Source organism: Myxocyprinus asiaticus, chromosome 12 (genome assembly GCF_019703515.2).
Source record: "Myxocyprinus asiaticus isolate MX2 ecotype Aquarium Trade chromosome 12, UBuf_Myxa_2, whole genome shotgun sequence".
In the NCBI taxonomy this organism is placed as follows: Eukaryota; Metazoa; Chordata; class Actinopteri; order Cypriniformes; family Catostomidae; genus Myxocyprinus; species Myxocyprinus asiaticus.
In genome coordinates, this window is record NC_059355.1 from 1,582,178 (window position 1) to 1,608,083 (window position 25,906).

At 38.4% G+C, this 25,906-nt stretch overlaps 1 protein-coding gene across 16 annotated transcripts in view; it reads left to right on the forward strand.

The window, feature by feature from the left end:
- The window catches only part of lrrfip1b (leucine rich repeat (in FLII) interacting protein 1b), a 43,342-nt gene that overhangs the window by 11,326 nt on the left and 6,110 nt on the right, over positions 1-25,906 (forward strand). For 2 of the 16 annotated variants that reach the window (XM_051712535.1, XM_051712533.1), the window contains exons 2-17: positions 4,575-4,661; positions 7,879-7,896; positions 8,146-8,193; positions 8,730-8,774; positions 9,981-10,031; positions 10,581-10,646; positions 11,618-11,662; positions 14,025-14,090; positions 14,690-14,767; positions 15,120-15,149; positions 15,519-15,644; positions 15,957-16,127; positions 16,368-16,460; positions 19,207-19,299; positions 20,766-20,858; positions 21,000-21,144. In XM_051712535.1, coding sequence (XP_051568495.1) covers positions 4,575-4,661; positions 7,879-7,896; positions 8,146-8,193; positions 8,730-8,774; positions 9,981-10,031; positions 10,581-10,646; positions 11,618-11,662; positions 14,025-14,090; positions 14,690-14,767; positions 15,120-15,149; positions 15,519-15,644; positions 15,957-16,127; positions 16,368-16,460; positions 19,207-19,299; positions 20,766-20,858; positions 21,000-21,144 — 1,255 coding nt within the window. Of the gene's footprint in view, positions 1-4,574; positions 4,662-7,878; positions 7,897-8,145; positions 8,194-8,729; positions 8,775-9,980; positions 10,032-10,580; positions 10,647-11,617; positions 11,663-14,024; positions 14,091-14,689; positions 14,768-15,119; positions 15,150-15,518; positions 15,645-15,956; positions 16,128-16,367; positions 16,461-19,206; positions 19,300-20,765; positions 20,859-20,999; positions 21,145-21,697; positions 23,167-25,906 lie in introns of those variants that run through there. The other 14 variants (XM_051712519.1, XM_051712523.1, XM_051712521.1 and 11 more) reach the window with 14 other exon arrangements.

Consider the following 25,906-nt stretch of genomic DNA (forward strand, 5'->3'; position numbering starts at 1 on the left):
TGGGAATATGGCGGAAACTGTGGTTACATTAGTAACATTTTGTAAGGGTTTTACTAAGCAGTATCACACAAGCAAGAGTGCTGTTGATCCGTATATATACAGAACAACGGCACAATTGCAGGTTTCATGTTGCGTTTATACAACAGTTCAACAAACAAATAAAAAAATGTTGAATAAGTTATGTTTAAAAATTGCCTAATTAGTTCATGTGCATTTATGCGCCAGTGAAAATGATTTCAGAAGAAGCCGAAGCATCAAGCACTGCTCTCAAACTCTGGTTTTGAACTAGTGGTGTTTTGTTCTTAAACAAATCAGTGTTTTTGGTTGAATCTTTTAAGTGAACGAGTAGTTCACTTCCACTGTTCCGGTGGTGAACGACGAATCAGTTGTGGCCAGAGTATGTGAGTGGAGTGGAACGGCTCAAAAGCATTCTTTAATCATTCCGCTCCAGCTCCACTCTGGGTTGTCCATTTCCCGCTCCTGGATTAGACACACCCTGCTCCGTGTTCGCTCCATGGCAAAATTAGCAGCTAACTACCTCTCCACTGTAAAGTTATTTCAGTATGCTTTTAAATATCACAACCTTCCATGCAGATGTATTAAATGAAAAATAAATACACAATACTAGGAGAAAAGCTACAATGTGCTTCATTAGAACACTAACATTAGCCCAAGACTAAATTAAATTATTTTATAGTCGGCAACATTCTCTGGGTTTGATCAATTAAATAAATTACTAGATGAAAAAAAAAACAGCAAAAAAAAAAAACATTAAATTAAAAGTATAAATAAATTACCAAACGGAATTTTTGTTATTATTTTTTTTTTACTAGAATGGAAAAAAATATATATATTTTTTATTAATAAATAAATAAATAAATAACATGATTAGCCCTATGTATTATTGCCTATTATTTTCTACTATTGCTCTTTTAATTAACCTTGCCCTATAATTCTGTGAACGAAAAAATTACATTCTCAGAATTTTCTCTATTTTTTGTTGTCCGAGTTTGCTGAGCTTCTTCATCTGCAAATGTAAAACACATAAATTAGCCTACGGCACTAAAATAAATTTAGATGGCAATCGATTAAAGTCAGACTACTCAATATTAACACATTGATTAGTTCAGTTGGTGTTTTAGGTCATTAAAAGTTCAGTTCTGTTTAATGTGGGACATACTGTTATAGCCTACAGTTAAGATTGCGATGCATGTTATGATTGTTAAAAATATTTAATAGGGGATATATATATATATATATATATATGTACAGTATTACTGACCTTTAGATTTTCTCTCCACATGTGAACAGGTTATCATCGTGTTTTCTGGACACGGCTTTTAGGATTTCACAACAAACCTTTGATCGAGGCAGTCACCTCCCCACTCGTGTTCTCCTTCGCCGTCCCATCATTAATTTTCAATATATACCAGTTGATGTAGGAATAAAGAGACAAGACACAAGCACGATGTACCACAAGCTAAACTCATTAACAGGGAGCGTGAACATAGAAAGTAAAAGTAACCGCTGGAGGTCGAGTATTAACAAGTACCGCTAGATTTTATATTTGTATTATTTATTGTATTTTTTTTATCACAATCTTTCTGGTTATATCAGAAATTCCATCTTTCCTTTATGCCAATAGTGTTTAACACTGCTTAACACGTGGTGAATTATTGCATTACGGTCCGTTAACAGGTGTTGTGCCCTTGATGGATCATTAGTGGAGCGCTCTTGGAGCGAGAGAAAACAAGGACGCTCCGATTTTTTAAAAACCCGCTCCTCGCTCCAGGCAAAATTATGCTCGCTCCGCTTCGCTCACATACTCTGGTTGTGACAATGGTTAAGTGAGTCACTCATAACACAAGAGACGCTCATTTTTGCCACCTACTGGCGAAAATATGCAATCTCCAGAAATCGTCACTGAACGAATCAAGGAAAGAAATCAAAATAAGCAATGAATTAAAATTCCCACCACTATTTAGAAAGCTACATACATGGAGAAGCGGAGTCATGCAAATAACAAAGCATCTCAGTGCCGTTTAACTGTATGTTATCAATAGCACATGCATAGCACAACAGCAATGCTTATCACACGGCTGTTTGGAATACTTGATTCTGCGTTTTGTTTTACTTTTATAATGACTGCAGAACTGTTTAATTGGTCATAGGCATCCCATTTCCTACATAGAAGTGCTAGTTTATGTCTGTGGTATCACTCTGTGGTCTTATTCTTCTCACATGATGAAAAAATGTCAACTCATATAAAAATTTCATATCGATGCATTTATTACTTTGGTCAGTAGCCATATAATAAGCAGGATAATCGGCTGTCGTTTATCTCTGATCACCTGTCAATGACCGGCTGGCCGTACATTAGCTCTTATGCATACAAGAATGTTCCACTATATAATTTTAATTAATGCGATAAAGTGAGTGATGTAATTGACCATATGTTTAATATGGGAAAAAGAGCATTCCTGTTGAGCCTGACAAGTTATTTTTGAAACTCGTTATATTCTTTATCACTCAGGTGTTTGTATCAGTACTGACACAGTTTCATTACATTGTTTCTGTGTTATGTCTTATGTTTTCATTGTTATGTCTCTGACAGTCACAGAAGCGTGTGAGAGTGCCACTGTAGTCTCCAGCTCCCTGCATGCTATTGACAGACCAGTGGACCGGTTTGGCAGGATCTAGGACAGAGGCTTGTCTAAAGCCTCTTTTTCAATGAGTTGTGACTTGTTTAGACCAAAGCACTGCAGTTGCTTTCTAACAGTCTGTGTGCGTTGCTTGGCAAACTTGTTATTCTGAACAGTGTGCCAGAGATTTAGCCAGACTTCATACTGTGTATTATGAAGTTTGGTTTACTGTGTCATACAGTGTATTAAGTGTATGTATTATTGCCAGGCTGTCATTGTAAATAACAAGTTTGTTCTTAAAGAGATAGTCCCCCCCCCCCCCCCATTTATGTATATATATATATATATATATATATATATATAAATGTGGTATAGTTTTTTTTAGCAGTATGTGCATTGAAGGGATAGATCACTCAAAAATGAAAATTCCCTCATCATTTACTCCAGCTGTGTATGACTTTCTTTCTTCTGCCGAACACAAATTAAGATTTTTAGAAGAATATTTCAGCTCTGTAGGTCCATACAATGCAAGTGAATGGTGATCAGAACTTTGAAGCTCCAAAAAGCACACAAAGGCAGCATAAAAGTAATACATACGACTCCAATGTTTAAATCCATATCTTCAGAAGTGATAGGATAGGTGTGGTTGAGAAACAGAACAATATTTATGTCATTATTTACTTTAAATCTCCACCTTTTACCAGCCCTGACAATTTCTGTTTGCTCTAGCAGAGTATTAAATGCTTATGGTTATCTTTGGGTGTAGATGCTATTACTGTCCAGAAGCATTTTTACAGTGTAACTGTGGTCAGGTTTATTTATTTATTTATTTGAATGTTTGGGTCGTTCGTTCACTATTTTGAGTAACACACTGAATACAATGTCCTCTACTGACTTAAAATTAGAGGGTAATCTAGGCAACGTTTACCTTCGATGTACTTAATATTATCTGTTGCCTTGGCTTCACAAACAAACTATTGCTTTCTCCGTGTCTGTGTAGTAGTGATAAGTCTCATGCAGCAGACTTGTGCATCAAAATATACTCAACCGAGGGCAGATTTGAACCTCTGGTCTCTTTAAATGTTAGATCAATGTGTGAGGGTCAGTTTGTAATTGGTAAATGTTAACTATATGTTTGTATTTGATGCTGGAAAGCAGTGACTGAAAGTAAGCCTTTACGATGTTGCAGGGTTTATGAACAGCTTATAGTAAAGTGTGTTTGTGTGTGTGTGTGTGTGTGTGCGTGTGCTTTGGGTTGCACATGTTGAGCGGAAATGGAAGCTGGGAGGCAGTGAGTGAGTTATTCCTTCCTGGCACTGTGTGCGTTTATGCTGAAATGGTCTCTTTCACAATCTGTCACAGTCTGCTTGCAATATTACAATCTATTTACAGTCAATTAAAAATTTTGAGTCGTGTGATAATTAAATTATATTGTCTGTTTCCTGAACATTCATGTTGATATTTTTGTTCATAGTGAAACATTTTCCTGGTCTTATGGTGATAAATGTAGTCACGTCAATGCTTTGAGTGACACTGTGTTTTCCCTGGACCACCCAATCCCTCAAGACCGGCATTCATCTGCAACAATTAAAATCAATGATGAGATTAAAACTCGCGTGATTGATCACTGAAAACTTGTGAATAGCTTTTGTTTTCCATAAATAGAGTTCAAGCAGAACATTTTAATTTGTATCTGTCATACTCGGCCTTTGGCTTTCTCACCAACACTGGTACAGTTTTCTTCTGTTTATTACATAATAAAAAATAAAGTAAATAAATAGAAATGTTTAATATAGTTTATATAGGTTTGTTTGATGCTTGCCGTGCAATATATCTGGTTTCATCTCAGTATTTGGTCATTTAAATGTCCAGTAGTTTCTGAAGGTTCTGATAGTGAATATCTGCTTCTTTCTCTTTTTGTCACTCTGCTAGGCGGAGGCAAGACTGGCAGCTAAACGGGCAGCACGGGCAGAAGCTCGAGAAATCCGGATGAAGGAACTAGAGAGGCAACAGAAAGAGGTCAGGACATGAGCCATTTTGCAGACTGCAGCAGATTTGCTGTTCTATCATGAGATATAAGCTGCCTTATTGGAAGTTTCTGGATATTTAGAAAATTATTCAAAAACAGAGATAATTGTTCAACCCACATTTGAAAGTATTTGCTCTTTGCAAATGGATGGTGTTCCCTTGAAACATACCTCCAATGAAACATACTTAAAGGTGCACTCAGTGTGTTATTTATTTTATTTTTTATAATTGCTATACTTTTAAACAGAAAGAAATGATAATAGAAGAATAGTATTTTATGCTAAACCGTAAAGGGATAGTTCACCCAAAATGAAAATTCTCTCATCATTTACTCACCCTCATGCCATCCCAGATGTGTATGACTTTCTTTCTTCAGCAGAACACAAATGAAGATTTTTAGAAGAATATCTCAGCTCTGTAGGTCCATACAATGCAAGTGAATGGTGACCAGAACTTTGAAGCTCCAAATATCACATAAAGTAAACATAAAAGTAATCCATAAGACTCCAGTGGTTAAATTGAAATCGTTAGAAGAGAATGATTGGTGTGGGTGAGAAACAGTTTAATATTTAAGTCCTTTTATACTGTCAATCTACACTTTCACTTTCACATTCTTCTTTTGTTTTTGGCGATTCACATTCTTCGTGCATATCGTCACCTAATGGCCAGGGAGGAGAATTTATTAGAGGACAATTTGAACAACCAAGCCATTCTGTGGTGCTTCTATGACACTTTCAGCTTGCGTGCTGATTGTATGCTCTTCAGGACTCGTACCCAGGTCCTTTGCATCGCAAGTGCATTGCAATATCAGTTGAGCTACTGCCCAATGTGATCACACTTCAACAAGCTAGTAATGTAGTTGGTTATGTCATGCAAATGTTAAAATGTATCACTTTGTGACTTCAAGTCATGAAGTCATGTGCTGTAGTAAAAGTGATGTCATAAGATGGCATTGTGTGAGGTACAGGACAAAATTAAGTGTTTATGAACTGAAAATCTGCCGTTTTACTCGTGTTTTGCGTGAAAGTGAATTAAAGTCACAATTGTTGTAGCGCCCCTGTTTACTTGACCAGGATACATACAACGAGCCACGTAAAAAAACATTTTGCAAAAATGTAGGTATAATAACGTGATTCTAGAAGACCAGATTGTTTTATCTTGATAATCCCCTCTAACTGGATGTCTAATTGACTGCAAATAGTGCATTTCTACAATAGCATTGGTAACTGGGAACTTCTGTTTTATCTATGCTGCTGGGAAATAGAGCAATTAAAAAAACACATTTCAAGATACTACTGAATTCAAGCAATATTACACGAGCAAGGGTGCTGTTGTAGTGAATATCATGTAAGATATGTATCTTATATATATTGATCCTTATATATCCTGATATTCAAAACAACAGCACAACTGTGTGATATTGCTTTTATACAACAGTTTAATGCAGAAAAAACTAATACTGATTAACTTATAATTTAGAAGTAATATTGCCAGCTATTTTGTTTATTTTTGTTTAGTTTGTGTATTTTTTATATGAAATATCAGCACTCTTGGAACACCGCTTACTCAGTCAAATCAGCGGACTGGAAATGTTGTATACAATGCGATAGTACAGTAGCAAGATGTGTAAATTAGAGTTGTCAGTATTAACGCGTTAACACATGGGATTAATGTAAAAAGTTTAACACGTTAATTTTTCTTCATCGCGATTAACGCATTTACCGTTAATTCGGCATAACACTTGTGTGAAGGGCAGAACCTTCATAATGTGTCCACCCACCGCCCAGAGTCATTACACTGACGGACACGCCGCAAACAGACAGCGCCATAGCCCTTTTACCAGCCTACATGTTAAGCATTAGATGGCATAACGCGGTGGTCCCATAGACATTCTATGGGTGGTACTGTCGTAACACTGTCCTATGATAGAGCCGCGGAGGTTGTAATCTCAGTAGATAAAAGAATCTCTGACACTGCTGACATGCCATGCCAGTGATAAAAGGATGGAGAAAGGAGCTCTTAATGCTATTTGATGTACAAAACAAGCCCAGATTGGACTTGTGATAGAAATCAAGTCTTCTTCAGCCAACGTAAGGCGCATTTGAATTACCACAGAAGCAAGTCAAATCTTAACTATCACCAAAATACAGCACTTTTCATGGTAATTTAAAAGTGGCGCTCTGACGTGAATCATGAACGCAGCTTCACGATTGCCGTTGGAAAGCGGATAGCTACAGTCTACCGGCAGAATAATATTGTGGAGAATGAGAGTTTAAGAGATTTAATGTGCATTACAATGAATATGCAACCAATGGGGAAACTATTTCTTTCAATTAGTCAAACTCCCACTTAGATTTTGGGAAGCGCAAAATTATGCGATTCATCGCGATTAAAAATCAACTGACAGCACTAGTGTAAATTCTTTCATATTCTCATACACCACCTCAAGATTACAGTACAACTCTCAAAGTTGATCTAGGGTGGAAACCGTTATGTATTTATACCCTCTAAGCACTGTTATGTAGTTAAATCCTGTATTAAACTGTGTTAATCAGTTATGACGCAGGAAAAAGTGTGTATAAGCATTCCTGTATCTTGTATAGCTAGACAGACCCTGCTTAGGGTGAACTGGTGTGTGTGGTGTTTATCTTTGTCTGTGTTTTTCTGTAAAAGTAAACTAAATTTAAGATATGACATTTATAGAGGGGCAAGTACGACTTGAGAAGGTGAGTGGGTAAATATAATCAGTTTTTAGATACACTGGATTTTCATACTTTATTTAGTGAAAGACTTTTGTCACTTTATTGTTATTATAGAATAGCCTCTTTGAAAATAGCTTAGCTTTATGCAAAAGTGAAGTGTCTTTATACTGTATATATGCTGAAAGTATTGCTTAAAAGTGTCTGATTGAGCAGATGATATGATACAAATTACATATATTTTAATGCATTGCCAATTTAAACCAGCATCATCCTTACAGTATCAGGCATTTGGGAAAATGCAGGTTTCTCAAAAATATAAAATAAATATTCAGGCTGTTGTGAGTTTTATTTTTTAAACCGGTTCTATCCTGCTTTATTTACAAATGACCCCTGTCCTCTTTTTCATTCTCTTTATGGTGTCGCCCTCTTCCTGGTGATTTTCCTTATGAAAACATGTCTCATTCTCTCTTTTCCTGTTCATCCTTCTCTCCTTGCTGCTTCATTAGATATATCAGGCACAGAAGGTAAGATCTGCCACTCCATCCTCTTCATTTCTTTGTGACAATCCTCTCATTTCTTCATTACAATACAAGCTGTAGTTTTGTGAGTAGCAGGTGGCAAAAATATACAGTAGCAAAGCTTGAGGAACAAAAAACAGCGCCAATTCTGCATTATTTCCTTTCGTTTGACACCTTTCTTTAATTTTTTCTTGTATTTGAATGACACTTTCTTAACCTTTCTCGATCGTCTTGCTCTCCTCCTTTCTGCACCAGAAATACTATGGGCTGGACAGCAAATGGGGCCATATTGAACAGTGGATGGTATGACCTGCCATTAAACCACACTGCTGCATGCAGTAGACCGCCAAAGCTTGATTTTGCAATAGAAAAATTCACAGGTCCCAAACACAGTTAATCAAACCATCGATTCAGTTACTGTGATCATGTCATTACAGTTTCCTTCAGAGAATGAAATGCCATTGGTTGGTGTTTGTGTCAGTTCTGTCGCATGTTTGTGTCTGACCCTCATTTCACAGGCTTTACTGGAGCAGTGGGGGGCAGGAGGCCCATCTGACATGTTTGGGTTTAGCAGAGGTGGTCATAACATCTAGCAGGATTATGGGGCGGTAGCGTGACCCACATAACCCACCCCCTCCCACCCCTCCAGACACCCTGTCTCAGACTGCGCCCTGTAATAAACCCTGATATGACAGACAGCATAATCTCTCAGTGTGCATGCTTGGTTCTGCTTTTTCAGCGATGTGCTTTTGGTGTTTACTGTTCTTGTGTCGCATAGCCTCTGCCCTTTGACCTAAAACCTCCTGCTTTCTTTCCCCTTTCCCTGCTCTGCATTTCAGGAGGACAGTGAGCGGTATTCCCGCCACTCTCGGAGACACACATCGGTCTGTATCTTTCCCTCTGCTTTTCACCCGTCCTTTTATTCGTCTTTTATCATTCTTTTTTCTTTATAGATGCCATAGCTTTACTCAGGATGCTTGCCTTATCTTACAGTCTATACTGCTCTTTTGATATTTGCTCTGTTCCCTTCATCATCGTTACTTTTTTAACACACTCTGTCTCTTTCTTCTGCTCCTTTCCTTTCTATTTTCCCCCTTCTTTCTCACTCTGCCCTGCTGAAAAAAAAAAAACAGCTTAAAGGGATAGTTCACCCAAAAATGAAAATTCTCTCATATATTTACTCACCCTCATGCCATCCCAGATGTGTGACTTTGTTTCTTCTGCAGAACACAAATGAAGATTTTTAGAAGAATATTTCAGCTCTGTAGGTCCATACAATGCAAAATGAATGGTGACCAGAACTTTGAAGCTCCAAAAGGGAAATAAAGGCAGCATAAAAGTAATCCATATGACTTTGTTTCTTCTGTAGTGATATGATACTGTAGGTGTAGGTGTGGTGAGAAACAGATCAATATTTACGTCCTTTTGTTTTACTATAAATCTCAACTTTCACTTTCACATTCTTCTTCGTCACATTCTTCATGCATATCGCCACCTACTGGGTGGGGCTGGTCAAAGGTGGAGATTTTTAGTAAAAAAGGACTTAAATATTGATCTGTGTCTCTCCTACTCCTATCATTATCGCTTCATAAGATATGGGGTGGACCACAGGAGTCTTATAGATTACTTTTATACTGCCTTTATGTGGTTTTTGGAGCTTCAAAGTTCTGGTCAGCATTCACTTGCATTGTATGGACCTGCAGAGCTGAGATATTCTTCTAAAAATCTTCATTTGTGCTCTGCAGAAGAAAGAAAGTCACTCACATCTGGGATGGCATGAGGGTGGGTAAACGATGAGAGAATTTTCATTTTTGGGTGAACTATCCCTTTAAGCCCTCCTAAGCTTGTTTGCTGGTTTAAGCTAGTCTAGCTGACAAATGTGTAAAAGCCCTCTAAAACCAGCAAGCATACTAGCTAAGAGTGCCTCCATACCTCTTTTCCTTTCTTTCAGTTTTGTTCTCTCAAGATCCTGTTGATAACAGTCTGTGAGATGTGCATGATCTTGCACATTAACCTCATCGGTATAGCAAACCATTATGTTAACCCAAAGCACAGTACTTAACTCCATGTTTTCTGTATTTTTGTCTCAGATATCAGATGATGATGAGCGGATGTCTGTTGGCAGCCGGGGAAGTTTGAGGGTTAGTACACCTGCAAATACTCCACCAAACGTTTGTGCGCTTCAAAATATGGGTTCTGTTTGGATGATAACCCTGCTAAAAAAACAGCTAAAAACAGCCCGTTAAGGTTGGCTGGTCTTAACTGGTTTAAACTGGTCTCCCAGCCCAAAGCCCCTCTAAAGCCAGAGAACTGACCAGCCAATCATTTTTCATTCATTCTTCATCATTTCACATTCCCATTTTTAAATGTAAAATCACTCGTTTGTATGATGGTACGTAGCCTATTTGAGCATCTTATCACAATCTTTTCTCAAACAGCTGAAGTTACGTTAAATCTTTCAATTCCAGTTTGATTGATTAATAAGCATTAAAAATGAATTATTAATGAATGAATCAAGAACTATTCTGAGTGGCCGCCAATTGCAACACAAAGCGCTGTCAGTGCTTGTTTCTTCTTTCATTCATTCAGATTTTGCTTGCTGACTCACACTTTTGCTACAATCTGTCACCTAAGCGATTTTCCCCCCCTCATTCTCACATTGTCCTTTTGTCCTTCTCTGCTTACCGTAGGGCAACCATTCAGATCTCTGCAGCAGCACCAGCAGTCTCCCTTCAGCCAGATTTCATAATGGACGGGTCTGTCTCTCTCAGAATGCCTTAAAAATCCCTTTTTATTCCTTCCTTTATTTTTGCCTTTAGAATAGGTTCTCCACTTTTTTGTTTTGTTTAACCTTATAACCCTATCTGCAGTTTGACCGCTCCTCTTTCCTCAGTCTTCTCACAAAAACCTTTATGCCCAAACTACTTTTAAAAGACCACAACAGTAAAGCTCTGGAAGTAAATGTCCCATTGAAAATACCTTTCAAGATAGACTTACCATGAGCTCTGAGATTCTTAAATGATGGTGTGAGCCTCTGTAAAAGCCATAAGACAGTGTGATTTCACCTTCATTTTATAAAAATAAATCTTGTTTAGTTGCCAAATTCTGAATAAAGTACAATGACATCCTCCAATCAGAGAAGCTGCTGTTACCATGGAAACTGGCATTGCTTCCCATCTGCCCTAAATAGTATGCAAGATTAGAATTATGTTGAAAATAGTATGTAGCAGCAAAAGTGCCCAGATATTGCCACAAGCACGGTTGGGGTGAGATTTGAAGGCTGAATGAAGGCTGGCATCAGCTGGTTGGGTAACGTTAGCTAATGTGAAAAAAGTAAGTAAAAATAAATCTTAAACCAGCTGATCAGGTTTGCTAGTTTTAGAGGGGTTCACAGTTCTCTATGGGATGAATAGTTAATTCATTCCTTTTACGTGTTTTTAAAAAACTCAAATTTTGTTGGTTTTTATGGTTCAAGTCTTTAAGCCACAAAAAACTATTTCCAGAATGAAGGCTCAGCAAAAATGGGCGGTCACTGCTGCAGTCTATATCAACTTTTACTTGCAAGATGTGATGTTTGAAAAATTCGATGTCGTGATTCATAAAAATCATAGATTTATTAACTTGTAAGAACAGGAAGATGATCTCTTGCATCTAAGGAATGTGTGCTTTAGAAAGAAAATGTGTTATGAGCATACGTATTTTTTCCTCCCTCTCTTTCTGTCTTTAGCCCTCTGCGCTTTTTAGTGAAACTCCCCTCTCAAGAAGTCACAGGGTTTGTTTCCAACACTTGTTATCTCTGTGACCTTTGACCCAGCTAGCACTACGTCATCTGCATGCAGCCCAACATGCAGACAGAGTTTCATTTTGGTGCACACATGGCATACACTGTCATAAACGTAAGGGCATATGTCGTGTGTCTTCAATTCCTCATGTGAGCAGATACCCGCATGCTGTTTAGTAACCAGGTACACTGAATTTCTTTAGTTACACTTGTGTTGACAAGACACAATGCCAATAGTTCTGTCTTCCATAGCTTCATACAGACATCTAATGTAGCAACAATGCTTTATTTAGTCATTCCATAAGTGCTCAGAGTACATCAGAGTGCTTTAGAGTTAATGACTAATGTGCTGTCTTGCAGTAAACTTGCCTTTGAGCTCCTCTGTATGTAATGAGCATTTTTCCTCCATAAAGTGTTACAGTATGTCTCCACTGCACATGGTGTATCATTTCGGATATTTAAAGAGTTCATGAGAGGGCCATTGGTCTTTATTTTCCTTTTAAACTGTCTGTCTTGCTCCATGGTGGTGTCGGAAAGATAATTTGTGTGGAAAGGTGTGTGTGAGGTACAGTGTTGGGGGTCTGCTAAAACAGTTGCTTTCCAAGCTCTAAGCTACTCATGATTTAAAGTAGTAAGAGTACAGTCAGGATACACTTTTGAAAAAGTAGTTAGCTAGGCCAAATTTGGCAACATTTCAGCAGCAAGTTTGGCCCACATACCACGTTGAGTTATGTTCCAAGATTAGCCCAAAAGGGGGAAGGGGGAAGATAGAAGCTAAAAAGTAGGGAAAACATCTTTTTAAAACTAGATTTGAGATTTGATATATAATTGTTTTGCAACTAGAGCCGTATTTTTATGGCACAAAAATAGGGCTGTGCAATTAATTCTAATCGCAATAAAATCGCAATATGAGCATGTGCAATTTTATAAACCGTAACAAGCTGCAATTTTGTTTATTTATTTATTTTTTATCAGAATTCTGTGATGTTTAATCCAGTATTCTGAATGGTGCGCTTTTTTTGCACACTGATAAGATCTCGTTAATCAGAACACAAAAAGGTACTAGTGAGAGAACAGAAAATAACAAGGGAAGGTAAATAAAGAAGGGAAAAAGAAATAACCAACACTATTGTCGATAACCTATGCAACGTCAGTATTTTCCACCTGAAATGTGTTTTTGAACACTGAATTTTTTTAATCTAAAATGCATGAATGAGGAAAAACGTTTGTCAAATTCGCAATATTTATCAAAAAATCATGATCTGGGGTCTGGTTAGTTCAGCGAGTACTGACGCTGACTACCATATATGGAGTACCACCCTGGTTCGAATCCAGGGTGTGCTGAGTGACTCCAGCCAGGTCTCCTAAGCAACCAAATTGGCCCGGTTGCTAGGGAGGATAGAGTCACATGAGGTAACATCCTCGTGGTCGTAATTAGTGGTTCTCGCTCTCAATGGGGCGTGTGGTAAGTTGTGTGTGGATCGTGGAGAGTAGCGTGAGCCTCCACGTGCTGTGAGTCTCCGCGGTGTCATGCACAACGAGTCACATGATAAGATGCGCGGATTGACGGTCTCAGAAGTGGAGGCAACTGGGACTTGTCCTCCGCCATCCGGATTGAGGTGAGTAACCGCGCCGCCACGAGGACCTACTAAGTAGTGGGAATTGGGCATTCCAAATTGGGAGAAAAGAAAATTAATAAATAAAATAAAATCACGATCCCTATGTCCATATTGCACTGCCCTACACAAAAACAACTTTAAAGTGTTTTTGACTTTAAAGTAAGCACCGTCAATAAAACTAGGAAACACCATCATTTATATAGCTGATTTAGTGATGAACAGTAGCATTTCACTATGTTATATTCTTTTGTTCAATTACTGTACTTAATATTATAATATTATTTTGTATATTGCTGCAAAAAACAAGACGTATAGGCATCTGTGCAGGGAGTCAAATGAATCAATGGATTGTTTTTTGAATCAGTACATTTCAATGAAGCTTCCGGATGGACTGATTCACTAAACTGAATTGGACTTTCTTCATACTTGCATATGAGAGAGTGTGGACATGTACAGTACAGTTCGCTCATCTGTAAAACAGTGCACGCTATTAAATGTTATAAAAAATGTACATCAATATAGCGTTGAAACGTTACAACAACTTACCTTGTTACTGGAACAGTTTGTTCTGAAAACAGCTAAACTACTGTCAGGCTACTGAAAAATGTAGTGAAGTTAGTAGCGTCGCTACTATTACTTAGTTTTTCCCCAACTCTGGCAAGGTGAATGTGGTAATATGAGGTTTGTAGTGTAAGAGTGTATGTGTATAGTGAAAGGTTCTGTTCTGTCTGCAGGGCTCACTGCATGAAGAGAGTTCATACTCTGCCAGTAGGCGTCTCAGTGGCTCCAGCACTAGAGTCGTAAGGCCCTGTTTTAACCTCTCCCTCTGGCAGGGGCACAGCCTGATACCCAATGCCAGTCTGGGCTTGTTGGGCTTGCTGCATGGTTCTGCTCTAAGACCACAGGCTTGACTCTGTGTTGTCTGTGTTTTTATGTCTTGAGGTCTCTCTGAGGAAAGTTCAGGAATTTAATGCAGACACATTGTCACCAGTGAGCCTGCACTGTTCCATTTGACCACTCTTGTGTTCAGATGTCTACATGGCACTGATCAGAGTGGGACCGATGGTGTATGTTTCTGATATAATACAGCATGCAATTGATGGCTAACCAGTCTTGTTTTGATCTGTTTTCTTTCTGTTCTTTTTGTTATAATGTGCTATATGTTTAGTTGTTTAATAGTCAGAGAGATTTGACGCTCCTTTGCATATAAACCCACTAAGGATGTGTGTATCAGTGTGTGCTTTGACCCACAATATAGGCATGGTGTTACATAGTACTGTGTCATCAAGTTTCTGCCTGTCAGTTAAAATATTTTTCCCCTAATGCTCCGAACTTACTCTATTCTTGCTAACATCTGCTCCTCTGTCCTATTTCCCTCTGTGCCTGCTTTCCTGGTCAGCCTTCAGACTACAATGGCTTTCTGGGCTCCGGTTCTAGGGCATCGTCTAGGGCAAGTTCAGCCCGTGCCAGTCCAGTGGTGAGCTTCTCTTTTGCACCTCTGCCATCAACCTGCAGCCCAAGCTTTAGTTCAGAATCAGTCGGTTCTTCTGTTCCTCTGCATTAGCCGTTCTTCAAGTATAGTCTTCAGTATTGTGTGGAATAAGCATGAATCATGTTTCTGCCTTGCTCCCTCTAGTGGATGAAGCATGGAACATAACTCTATGTGACTCAGTTCTGATTGACTGCAGTCTCAAGACAATTTGGCTGCGATATTGTTTCGGACCTTGGGTTTTCCCTAATCTAATATGGAGCGATGTAAAGAATCTGCATGATTTTACACTGTTGCCTCTGAACACATGTAACTTACAGTAATGTCATTTTTCACACAGGTGGAGGAAAGGTCAGACTTCCTGGAAAAGGTCAGTAAGGGTCAACCCTACAAGCTGTTTTAAGGTGTAAAGAATTGACCGAATTTTCCAGAATTGTCTTGGAAAAAAAGTAATGGAAATAAATTAAATAGAAAAGTCACAGAACTCTCTATAGTCAATTTAAATGTTTCTAATTATGCTCCGTTCTAAAATATTTCATAGGCTAGAAATTGTTCTTTGTGAGTGAGATTTTAAAAACAAAATACGGTTATCAAATAATTACGAACCACTGAAAAAGTTGTGGAAATTCATCGGTCAAAAGGTGTGGGAACCCTATAACAAATGCAATAGAGATGTTTAAAACCATATTAATACATATTGCAAAGTGATCAACTAAATCAATAAATATTGAAACATCAGGGATCCAGGACAGCCTCCACCCTGTCTGCTGCAACTTTAGCATCTCTGGGTGGAGGGTCATCACGAAGAGGAAGCTGTGATACCTCGATTTCAGCTGACACCGAGGCCTCCATACGGGAAATGAAGGTAATTTCGGTGTATTCATATCATGATATGTATGTATCAATGATTGTAAACATTACTGATTGCATTAATACAAGAATAGGCTGCTGTAAGAATGTTTTACATTATTTTTGCAATTAAAGCACTGTGTTCTGTATTGGATTTCGAATTTGACATCTCAATTTTAGAAAAGCTTGATTATGAATTTTTTTTGTGTGCGGTCTGTGGACTTGTGTATTTGTGAGTGTATATATTTTTACATGCTCATAATTTGTTGAGTGAAGGAATAAACGTATGACAATGTAAAGATCATCTTTTGGATGCATTGTCTCTTAGGACTCCCTGGTGGAGGTGGAGGAGAAGTACCGTAAGGCCATGGTTTCCAACGCTCACCTAGACAATGAGAAGACAAACCTGATGTATCAGGTGGACACACTGAGAGAGACCCTGATGGAGCTGGAGGAACTCCTGTGTGAGACACGGAGAGAGTTTGAGGAGAAAACCAGGGTAAAGCACACATGACACATTAAATTGATACATTTAAAATAATCTTTGCAAATTAGAGTGTCAAAAAGTAGATATTGGATGGCATGTTGAAAGGTAAAGAGAGCTATCATGCCATAAGATTTGAGTCAGGGTTAGTGTTCATAAAGTTGACTATAACTATTTAGCTCTCATCTTAGAAGTTGTACCACAGAATGTTATATATCAGTTATGATGGGTGTTTTTCATTGCAATCTTTGTTAGGAGTGCGAGCGAGAATGTCATGCTCACAGTGTCCTGAAGTTCCAGTTTGAGGAGATGAAGGAAACGCTGAAGCAGAGTGAAGAGTTGTTGTCGGTGAGCATTTCCTGTCACCAGTAAATGATGGGGAGCACTCCAAACAGTGCTTTCTAGCACAGTGGTTCTCAACTGGTGTGTCCTGTCACAAAACATGTCACAGGTCTGTTCTGATAGGGTAGTGGACCGAAAGGGAAAATATTGCTAAATGCAAATAATAACATGAAAATAACCACATAATTGTGCATTAGGAAAGCAAAATATCACATTTCAAAGGAAGAATAAAATGCTGCCCAGATCTTTTGTTGTTAATGTCCAAGGTTATGCATCCAATCAAACTTTACAGTATTTTAGTGCAGTTTTCCTAACACTAACCCTACCTAACCTTCCCTCTAAACTAAGAATAGCATGTTGCGTAACGAAACTTAGAGATGTGGGTTTTGGTCCTGTGGAGACCAGGATGAGGTGCTGAACGATTAATCGAAATAAGATCGAAATCACAAAATGACTCAGTGTGATTATCAAATCACGAGAGCTGCAATGTAATTAATTAATTAATTAATAGTCTGATCGCAATGCCTGCAGCGGTGCGCTTAAGTGCGCAGCTGTTTTGTCTGTAGGGTGTAGTGCTTTCTTAAATACATTGAAATGGGTTCCGTGTATTACACATGTGGTTTCAGAGCGGTTCTGTGCTGCTTGATACACACATTCTATCTATCTGCTGTCCTGAATGACAGATGTGCTCCGAGTTCAGTTTGGTGTGCTAATGTGCGCTGGCGCATTATATTTAAAGCACCCCAGATTTATTTTAATTGTAGATTTGTGTATGACAATGTTTTTGTGTGGACAGCAAGGCAGATAAGCATTTCAATTGGTTTAAAATGCTGTTGTCAACTACAAACAACAGAAACTTCAGTTCTTTCAGTTTTCAAAATAAAAGCATAATAAAGACTTGAAGGTTTAACCTGACTGCATAGCAAAGACAAGAGCAAGTTAAGAAATTATTAAAGAAAATAAATTACTTATGAATAAAAATAATAAAAATAATTGTATTATTATTATTATTATAAATTATTATTTTTATTAAATAATATTTTTCTATAATCATTTCTTAATTTAACATTTTTAATATATTTGTATCACAATATAATATTCAAGTTAACTGAGTTTCAAAAAAATAGTGATGAAAAGTGAGCTGACCCTTTCACTCTATGCAATGTGATTGTGATGAGTTTTTTATTTAGTTGGGTTCACTTTTTTTTTTTATGATGATGTTTATCATATCGCAGATCAAATCGCAATCGCAATATTTAAAAAATAATCGTAATTAGATTTTTTGGTCTAAATTGTTCAGCCCCACCAAGATGAAATAATTTCCACATAAACAATGATGAACTCAATTCAGAAGTTGCATTTTCACTCTAAAATGTAAATTTTACTCCACTGACGGTTAGGTTTAGGGTTGGGGTTTGGTTCAGGAAGTAGGGTGAATAAAATATGTATTCCTGTTGACTGGATTACATCATTTACGAGAGTAATACAACTCACTTTTGGCACCACTCTGTGGACATTTCACTTGGAAACTTGCAAAAATACGTACCACCATCTGTTCATGGTAATATTAATACATTTCAGTGTATTAAGTTTGATTTTAAAGACTTGGTGTAGAGCCGAGGAGGGCGGGGCCGGGCTGGAATGAGACACACCCGGTCCCCAATCAGCCTGATGGGGCACGCGAGGGATAAAGGCGGCCGGGGACGACAGTTCAAGAGAAAGAGAATTACAGGCAGCTGTACTGTGTGTGTTTATGGTTGTGTGTTTGTTTAAGTTGTTCATTAAATTATTATTTAAGTTGTCAAGCCGGTTCTCGCCTCCTCCTTTCCACTGAACCCCCTTACACTGGTGCCGAAACCCAGGAAGCAGGAGGGATTCCCGTCGCAGGGTCCTCGACACTGCCGTCCACCCAGGGGAGCGCCGCTGCCGCCCGACGGGGGACGGAGTAGCCTGACCACCCGGACGCGGGGAACGGCCGCCGTCCGCGAGGCGAGTGGGGACGGGACTCCCCGACCGCCTGGAGTGAGGGAGCCGCTGCCGGGGGCAGAGGAGTGCCCTGCCGTCCCCCGGGAACGCGGAGGGGTCGAGAAAAGACCGCCGTCCGCGGGGGGAGGAGGGAAGCGACTCCCCGACCGCCTGGAGTGGTAGGGCCGCTGCCAGGGGTGGAGGAGAGTCCCCACGGGACGCCGGGAACACGGAGGGGCGTTCTGTCCGCTGGGGGTCGGAGGTCTGACTCCGGTCCGCCCGGGGAGGAGCGGCTGCAGTCCGCCTGAGAGGGTGGAGTAGTGATCGAGGACCACGCGACGGCGCATCAGAGAACCGGCTTGACAACTTAAATAATAATTTAATGAACAACTAAAACACACAACCAAAAACACACAGTACAGCTGCCTGTAATTCTCTCTCTCTCGAACTGTCGTCCCCGGCCGCCTTTATCCCTCGCGCGCCCCATCAGGCTGATTGGGGACCGGGTGTGTCTCATTCCAGCCTGGCCCCGCCCTCCTCGGCTCTACACTTGGTTTACTTATATACAGTAAACAACTTTGCTACTGTGTTGGGTCATCATTTGATGTCCAATATAAAATCTGTGTCCTGAGGCAAAGCCAGTTTAGAACCACTGTTTCTTTGTCTTTCTGGTTTAGATTGAGTCTGTCTTATTGCTGTGTAGCTTTCTTCTCTCACAGTTTGTGGTTAACATGTTTCTACCTGTCCATATGTTGTTTCTCTGCTTGCTCTCATGGCCGGGGCTCAGGAAGCCCAACAGTCGCATGGCAAGCAGGAGGATTATATTAAAGAGATCTCTGACCTGCAAGAAACATTGGAATGGAAAGATAAAAAGATCCGGGTACACTTACTTTCTGTGGCTATTTTTCTTATCAAATCACAAAATAACTATCTTTTAGATTTTAACACCTGTTAAATAACAACCTATCCCTTTATGAATTGTCCCTTTTCGAACTACCCAAATCCCTACTTTGCATGTGTAACTTATTAACCTATTAACTTGATAAAGGAAAATTCCGGGTTTGATACAAGTTAAAAGGATAGTCCACCCAAAATTTAAAACTCTCTCATCCTTTTCTCATCCTCATGCCATCCCAGATGTGTATGACTGTCTTTCTTCTGCAGAACAGGAATTAAGATTTTTAGAAGAATATTTCAGCTCTGTTGGTCCATACAATGCAAGTGAATGGTGGCCAGAACTTTGAAGCTCCAAAAGCAAATAAAGGCAGCATAAAAGTAATCCATATAACTCAAGTGTTTTAATCCATATCTTCAGACAAAATATGATAGGTGTGGGTGAGAAACAGAACCATTTTAAGTAATTTTTTATCATAAATTCTCCTCCCTCCTCAGTAGGGGGCGATATGAATGAAGAATGTGAATCACCAAAAACAAAAGAAGAAGAAAGTTAAAGTTAAAATGGAGATTGACTGAGCAGCATGGAGAATTTATAGTAAAAAAGGACTTAAATATTGTTCTGTTTCTCACCCACATCTTTCGCATCACTTCAGAAGACATAGATTTAACCAATGGAGGATGGGTTACTTTTATGCTGCCTTTATGTGCGTTTTGGAGCTTCAAAGTTCTGATCACCATTCACTTGCATTGTATGGACCTACAGAGCTAAAATATTCTTCTAAAAATCTTCATTTGTGTTCTGCAGAAGAAAGAAAGTCATATCTGGGATGGCATGAGGGTGAGTAAATGATGAGCGAATTTTCATTTTTGGGTGAACTATCCCTTTAAACTCAATCAACAGTATTTGTGGCATAATGTTGATTATCACAAAAATAAATTTTGACTCGTCCATTCTTTGCTTTAAAAAAGCACTAATCTGTGCTACACTGAGGCACTTACAATGGAAGTCAATGGGGCCAATTTTTGAATGTTAAAATACTGTTTCAAAATTATAGACACAAGGCGTAAACAATATGTGTGTTAACATGATTGTAGTGTTCGTGTTAATATTGCACGAGTTTTAACAGAAGTACAAGCTTCACATTTCTGCCTTTAAACCCTCCAAAAATTGGCCCCATTGACTTCCATTGTAAATGCCTCACTGTAACCTCCATTTTTGCTTTTTTTACATAAAAGGAGGAATGAGTTAAACAAAATTTTTGTGGTAATCAACATTATGCCACAAATGCATCTGACTGAGCTTAACTTGTATTGAACCTAGAATATTCCTTTAATTAATTGAATGTTCTATTCTCTGACATGACCCTTGTAGCATAACCTTAAGTGTTTCCTTTACTCCTTTGTTTGTTCCCTCTCTGCTTGTTCACTTTCGCGGATGGCCACATTAAGGTCTTAGAGAGGCAGAAGGAGTATTCAGACATTATCCATGATGAACGGGACGCACTCAGGGATGAGGTTTCACAGCTTAGAGATGCTCTAAAGGTAGAGATGTAGAAGGAATGTTGAGAATCACAGCCAGGATGTTAAAGTCATTATATTTTGTGTCATCATTTTGACATCAAAGCATCATAAGAAAGTAATGCAAACAATGGGACATAGACATCACATGTCATTCATTCACAGAAACATGGCATAGTGCTGGTATCTGAGGTGACAGCCAATGGAAAGGTAGCAGATGGGGTGATTGATGGGCATGCTGATGTGGAAACAGCCTCCCGATTGAATCAAAACGCTCACACGCCCACCATGAGTGGAGACAGCATGTTAGGTAAGACAAGTGGATTCCAGGAATGTTTTTACTGGTCAGTTAATCTTATTAGCTAATGCAACTAAATCATAGTAAAAGTATGTAGATTTGTAGCATTGTATTTCCTTGCTGTGTATTCGCAATAAAGTTATTGCTTTACAGTGAAATATGACATGCTATTAATAAGATCAAACAATAATCAGATTAATTAAAAATGTATTTTGTTTCCATGCCCTTTTGAGGACAGACCTGCCTATTCATTTTGATTCAAGGTTGCTTGCTGCTTTCCATAACTTATAATATATGCAAATTTCCATTTTATGCTGAGTTGTCAACAACTACAAAATGAATCGCATTATTTTTCCACATCTGATGTCATCTCTGTTGGAATTCTTTCTCCACTGATCAGCCTTTAATTCATTCAAGAAAAAAAACACTGCAGTTTGCTTAGCACAATCAATGGCAATTCAATCATTCTCAGTTTAAATGGAATCTTAATTGTGATTCGCTCTTACAATCCAATCAAAAAGGTATTTTCAATCTGGACTCTCATCTAATCCCAATAATGTTACAGACAGAGGTCCAGAACAGCAGATAAACCCAACTACAGGGACAGAGATAACCCGAAACTATGGTGAGACCACACAGGTGCTTGAGGCGATGTCAAAGGAAACACTAGAGATGCAAGATTTTGCTGTCTGCACCCCCCAAAAAGAAGAGATTGCAAGAGAGGGGACCACAGGCTCTGAGGCAGTGAAACGCAAGTGTTCGCCAGCTGATATGGTCAGTTCAGTGGTGGGTTCTTGTTTGAAGGAACACACAAGGCCTCAAGATGACTCAGATTCAGATGGACCTCTGACATTACCCTGTGGAATAAAGGCTTTGGTTCTTCAGAAGACAGGGTTCCACGTGTCAGAGGATGAAGTTGAACTTCAAAGTCCAGAATGTAAGGTGTCCTCAGCCACTGGACAAGCTGGAAACATGATGGAAAACTCACAAACTCACAAGCTTGACTCCATACGAGCTCAATCAGAGGAAAGTGCAGTCCAAACAACGAGTTGGCCATCTGAGGATGAAGTCTGGACAGTTAGTACCGAAGTTGTGAAAGAAACAATTATAAATGAAGGAATTCCGACACTGAATTCAACACGAGGTCGAACAGCCCCAGATGAATTAGAAATGGCAGGACAAAGTAAAATGTTAATGCGTGTGGAGGAGGATTCTGATTCAGAATGTTCTGAAAATTACACGTCCAAGTGTACTGATTGCCGATTTAACTCCTCACAGGCAAAGTGCCCTCCAGTTAATGTTCAAGTGCTTGTGAACAAAGAAAGCATGTCAGAGGATGAAGGAAACGTTGTTTCAAGCCCAGAAACCTCTCAAAATATGCTAATGCAACCATTAAAACCTAATAGTCAGATAACATCTGAAATGGCAGAATATGAACTAGAGAGCAGGCAAAGCATCGGAATCATTGCTGCCATGAAAACCTCTCAAGATCTTAAGTTTGAACCCACAGTGGATATTTTTAATATCACAGAAGGCAATGGTGCACAGTACCAGGCCCAACAAGAGACAGTGGTTGAGTTTGAGTTGCCAGTAGAGTACAAGGGCTTAGCTTTCCTTCTCGATAGTTGTCAGGAAGCTGTTGCATGGGATGCTGCTTTTTTAGAGCTGGATGAAGTTAGTACACATAGCAGTGATCCTTCAGAAGAGCTAACTGTTGCTGTGAGAAGACTGAGGGTAGAAAATGAAACACGGCCTTTCTTTAAGACCAAGCTTGAGATCAGAAGCATCTTTAGCTGCTTTGTGTCATGATTTTTAAGATACTTTAAAAGAGGTTTGATTTGCTGGTGTTTATGAAAATGTCCTTTTGATTTCTTTGTTAGGAACTTGTGTTACAATGTTGCATTTGTACTTGAACTTTTTTTTAAAATTATTCTGAAACAAAATATTTGACTTTTGAAACATACCTGTCAAGATTGTACTATACTGTAAGCTCAAAATATTCTATAAGTGATCACTGCACTTGTCACCATAAATAAAAAGCAAATGCCAAAAATGTTTGTCGGAATTGTACAATATTGTACAACATAATTTTACAATGTTCCTATTATTGGACATATACAAGGGTGATATGTACAGTATTATAATACAAATATTGTAATGTTAACCCCATGCACATTTTCTAATGATAGCAAATTACATGATTCCTTTACATACACTGGGATTTTCTAAATTAATTAATTAATTAATTAACAGTACGCTCAAAAGCATTTATGTTCTATGTAATTGCAGTGATTGAGGAGTTATGAGATAATTAATGTTCTGTTGGCAGCATTTTATACGCCAGCCTAATTTGAATAGCATGGCAAAAAGGACATACTGTAGCAACAATATCCATTTTATGTTGCTTATTATTATTATTATTATTATTATTAATATTGTTATTATTATTATTAAATTAAGCCGAAATGAAAACAGCAACACAGAATATATACGGTGAGGTCCAAAAGTCAATCTGTATTTTCCATTTTAACCTGGAAATTTGTACAAGTTCATAAAATAAAATGAATATATTGGTAACTTTACAATAAGGTTCTATTTCTTAACATTAGTAAACACATTAACTAACATATTATTATTTTTTATTTTTTTTGACAGCTTTTATTAATCTTGGTTAATGATCATTTATGAAAATACTGTTTATTGTTAGTTCATGTTAGTTCGTAATGTATTATGTTAACGTATACAAATATATACTGTAATTTTAAAATGCTGAAATTAACGTAAACAGATTAATAAGTGCTGAAAGTATTATTCAGTTTTAGTTCATGTTAATGAATGTAGTAATCTAATGTTAACAAATGCTACCTCACTGTAAAGTCATTTAAGGCGACACTTTTAATAATAAGTAATAAGTGATCAAATTTAAGCAAATTTGTGATATTGGCCTAGTTTACTAATTGGGGATCACATGCTGTCATTAAACCAAAAGGTATGTGTGTGTGGTGGGGGGGTCCACCAGATACTAAGAAATTCTAATATGGATAGTCATATTTAACTTACTACTTTAATTGTTATACTGGTGATATTTGTCATTAAATATTTTGTATTAAATTAGAAAAATGCTAAATAGAAGCATTTACACTAGTAGTCACTTCTGGACACCACTGTACAGTTAATACATCTATTAATATTAATAAATAATATTTTAATAATATTAATTAATATGCCATGCTGAAATATGCACAAAATAACGTTACTGCTAGTAAACATGAACATGAACAACAGTGATTAATGAGTAAGAGTTTTACAGGGGAATTACAAGCTTTCAACTGACAGATATAGTCCTTGACCACATCAGTAATATACAGTTGAAGTCAGAAGTTTACATACACTTTAGCCAAACACATTTAAACTCAGTTTTTCACAATTCCTGACATTTAATCGTAGAAAACATTCCCTGTCTTAGGTCAGTTAGGATCACTACTTTATTTTAAGAATGTGAAATGTCAGAATAATAGTAGAGAGGATGATTTATTTCAGCTTTTATTTCTTTTATCACATTCCCAGTGGGTCAGAAGTTTACATACACTTTGTTAGTATTTGGGAGCATTGTCTTTAAATTGTTTAACTTGGGTCAAATGTTTTGGGTATCCTTCCACAAGCTTCTCACAATAAGTTGCTGGAATTTTGTCCCATTCCTCCAGACAGAACTGGTGTAACTGAGTCAGGTTTGTAGACCTCCTTGCTCGCACACACTTTTTAAGTTCTGCCCACAAATTTTCTATCGGATTGAGGTCAGGGCTTTGTGATGGCCACTCCAATACCTTGACTTTGTTGTCCTTAAGCCATTTTGCCACAACTTTGAGGTGTGCTTGGGGTCATTGTCCATTTGGAAGACCCATTTGCGACCGAGCTTTAACTTCCTGGCTGATGTCTTGAGATGTTACTTCAATATATCCACATAATTTTCCTTCCTCATGATGCCATCTATTTTGTGAAGTGCACCAGTCCCTCCTGCAGCAAAGCACCCCCACAACATGATGCTGCCACCCCCATGCTTCACGGTTGAGATGGTGTTCTTCGGCTTGCAAGCCTCACCCTTTTCCTTCAAACATAACGATGGTCATTATGGCCAAACAGTTCAATTTTTGTTTCATCAGACCAGAGGACATTTCTCCAAAAAGTAGATCTTTGTCCCCATGTGCACTTGCAAACTGTAGTCTATTTTATGGCAGTTTTGGAGCAGTGGCTTCTTCCTTGCTGAGCAGTCTTTCAGGTTATGTCGATATAGGACTCGTTTTACTGTGGATATAGATACTTGTCTACCTGTTTCCTCCAGCATCTTCACAAGGTCCTTTGCTGTTGTTCTGGGATTGATTTGCACTTTTCGCACTAAACTACATTCATCTCTAGGAGACAGAATGTGTCTCCTTCCTGAGCGGTATGATGGCTGCGTGGTCCCATGGTGTTTATACTTGCATACTATTGTTTGTACAGATGAACGGGGTACCTTCAGGTGTTTGAAAGTTGCTCCCAAGGATGAACCAGACTTTTGGTGGTCCACAATTTTTATCTTGGCTGATTTCTTTTGATTTTCCAATGCACTGAGATTGAAGGTAGGCCTTAAAATACATCCACAGGTACGCCTCCAATTCAGTACACCTCCTATCAGAAGCTAATTGTCTAAAGGCTTGACATCATTTTCTGGAAATTTCCAAGCTGCTTAAAGGCACAGTTAACTTAGTGTATGTAAACTTCTGACCCACTGGAATTG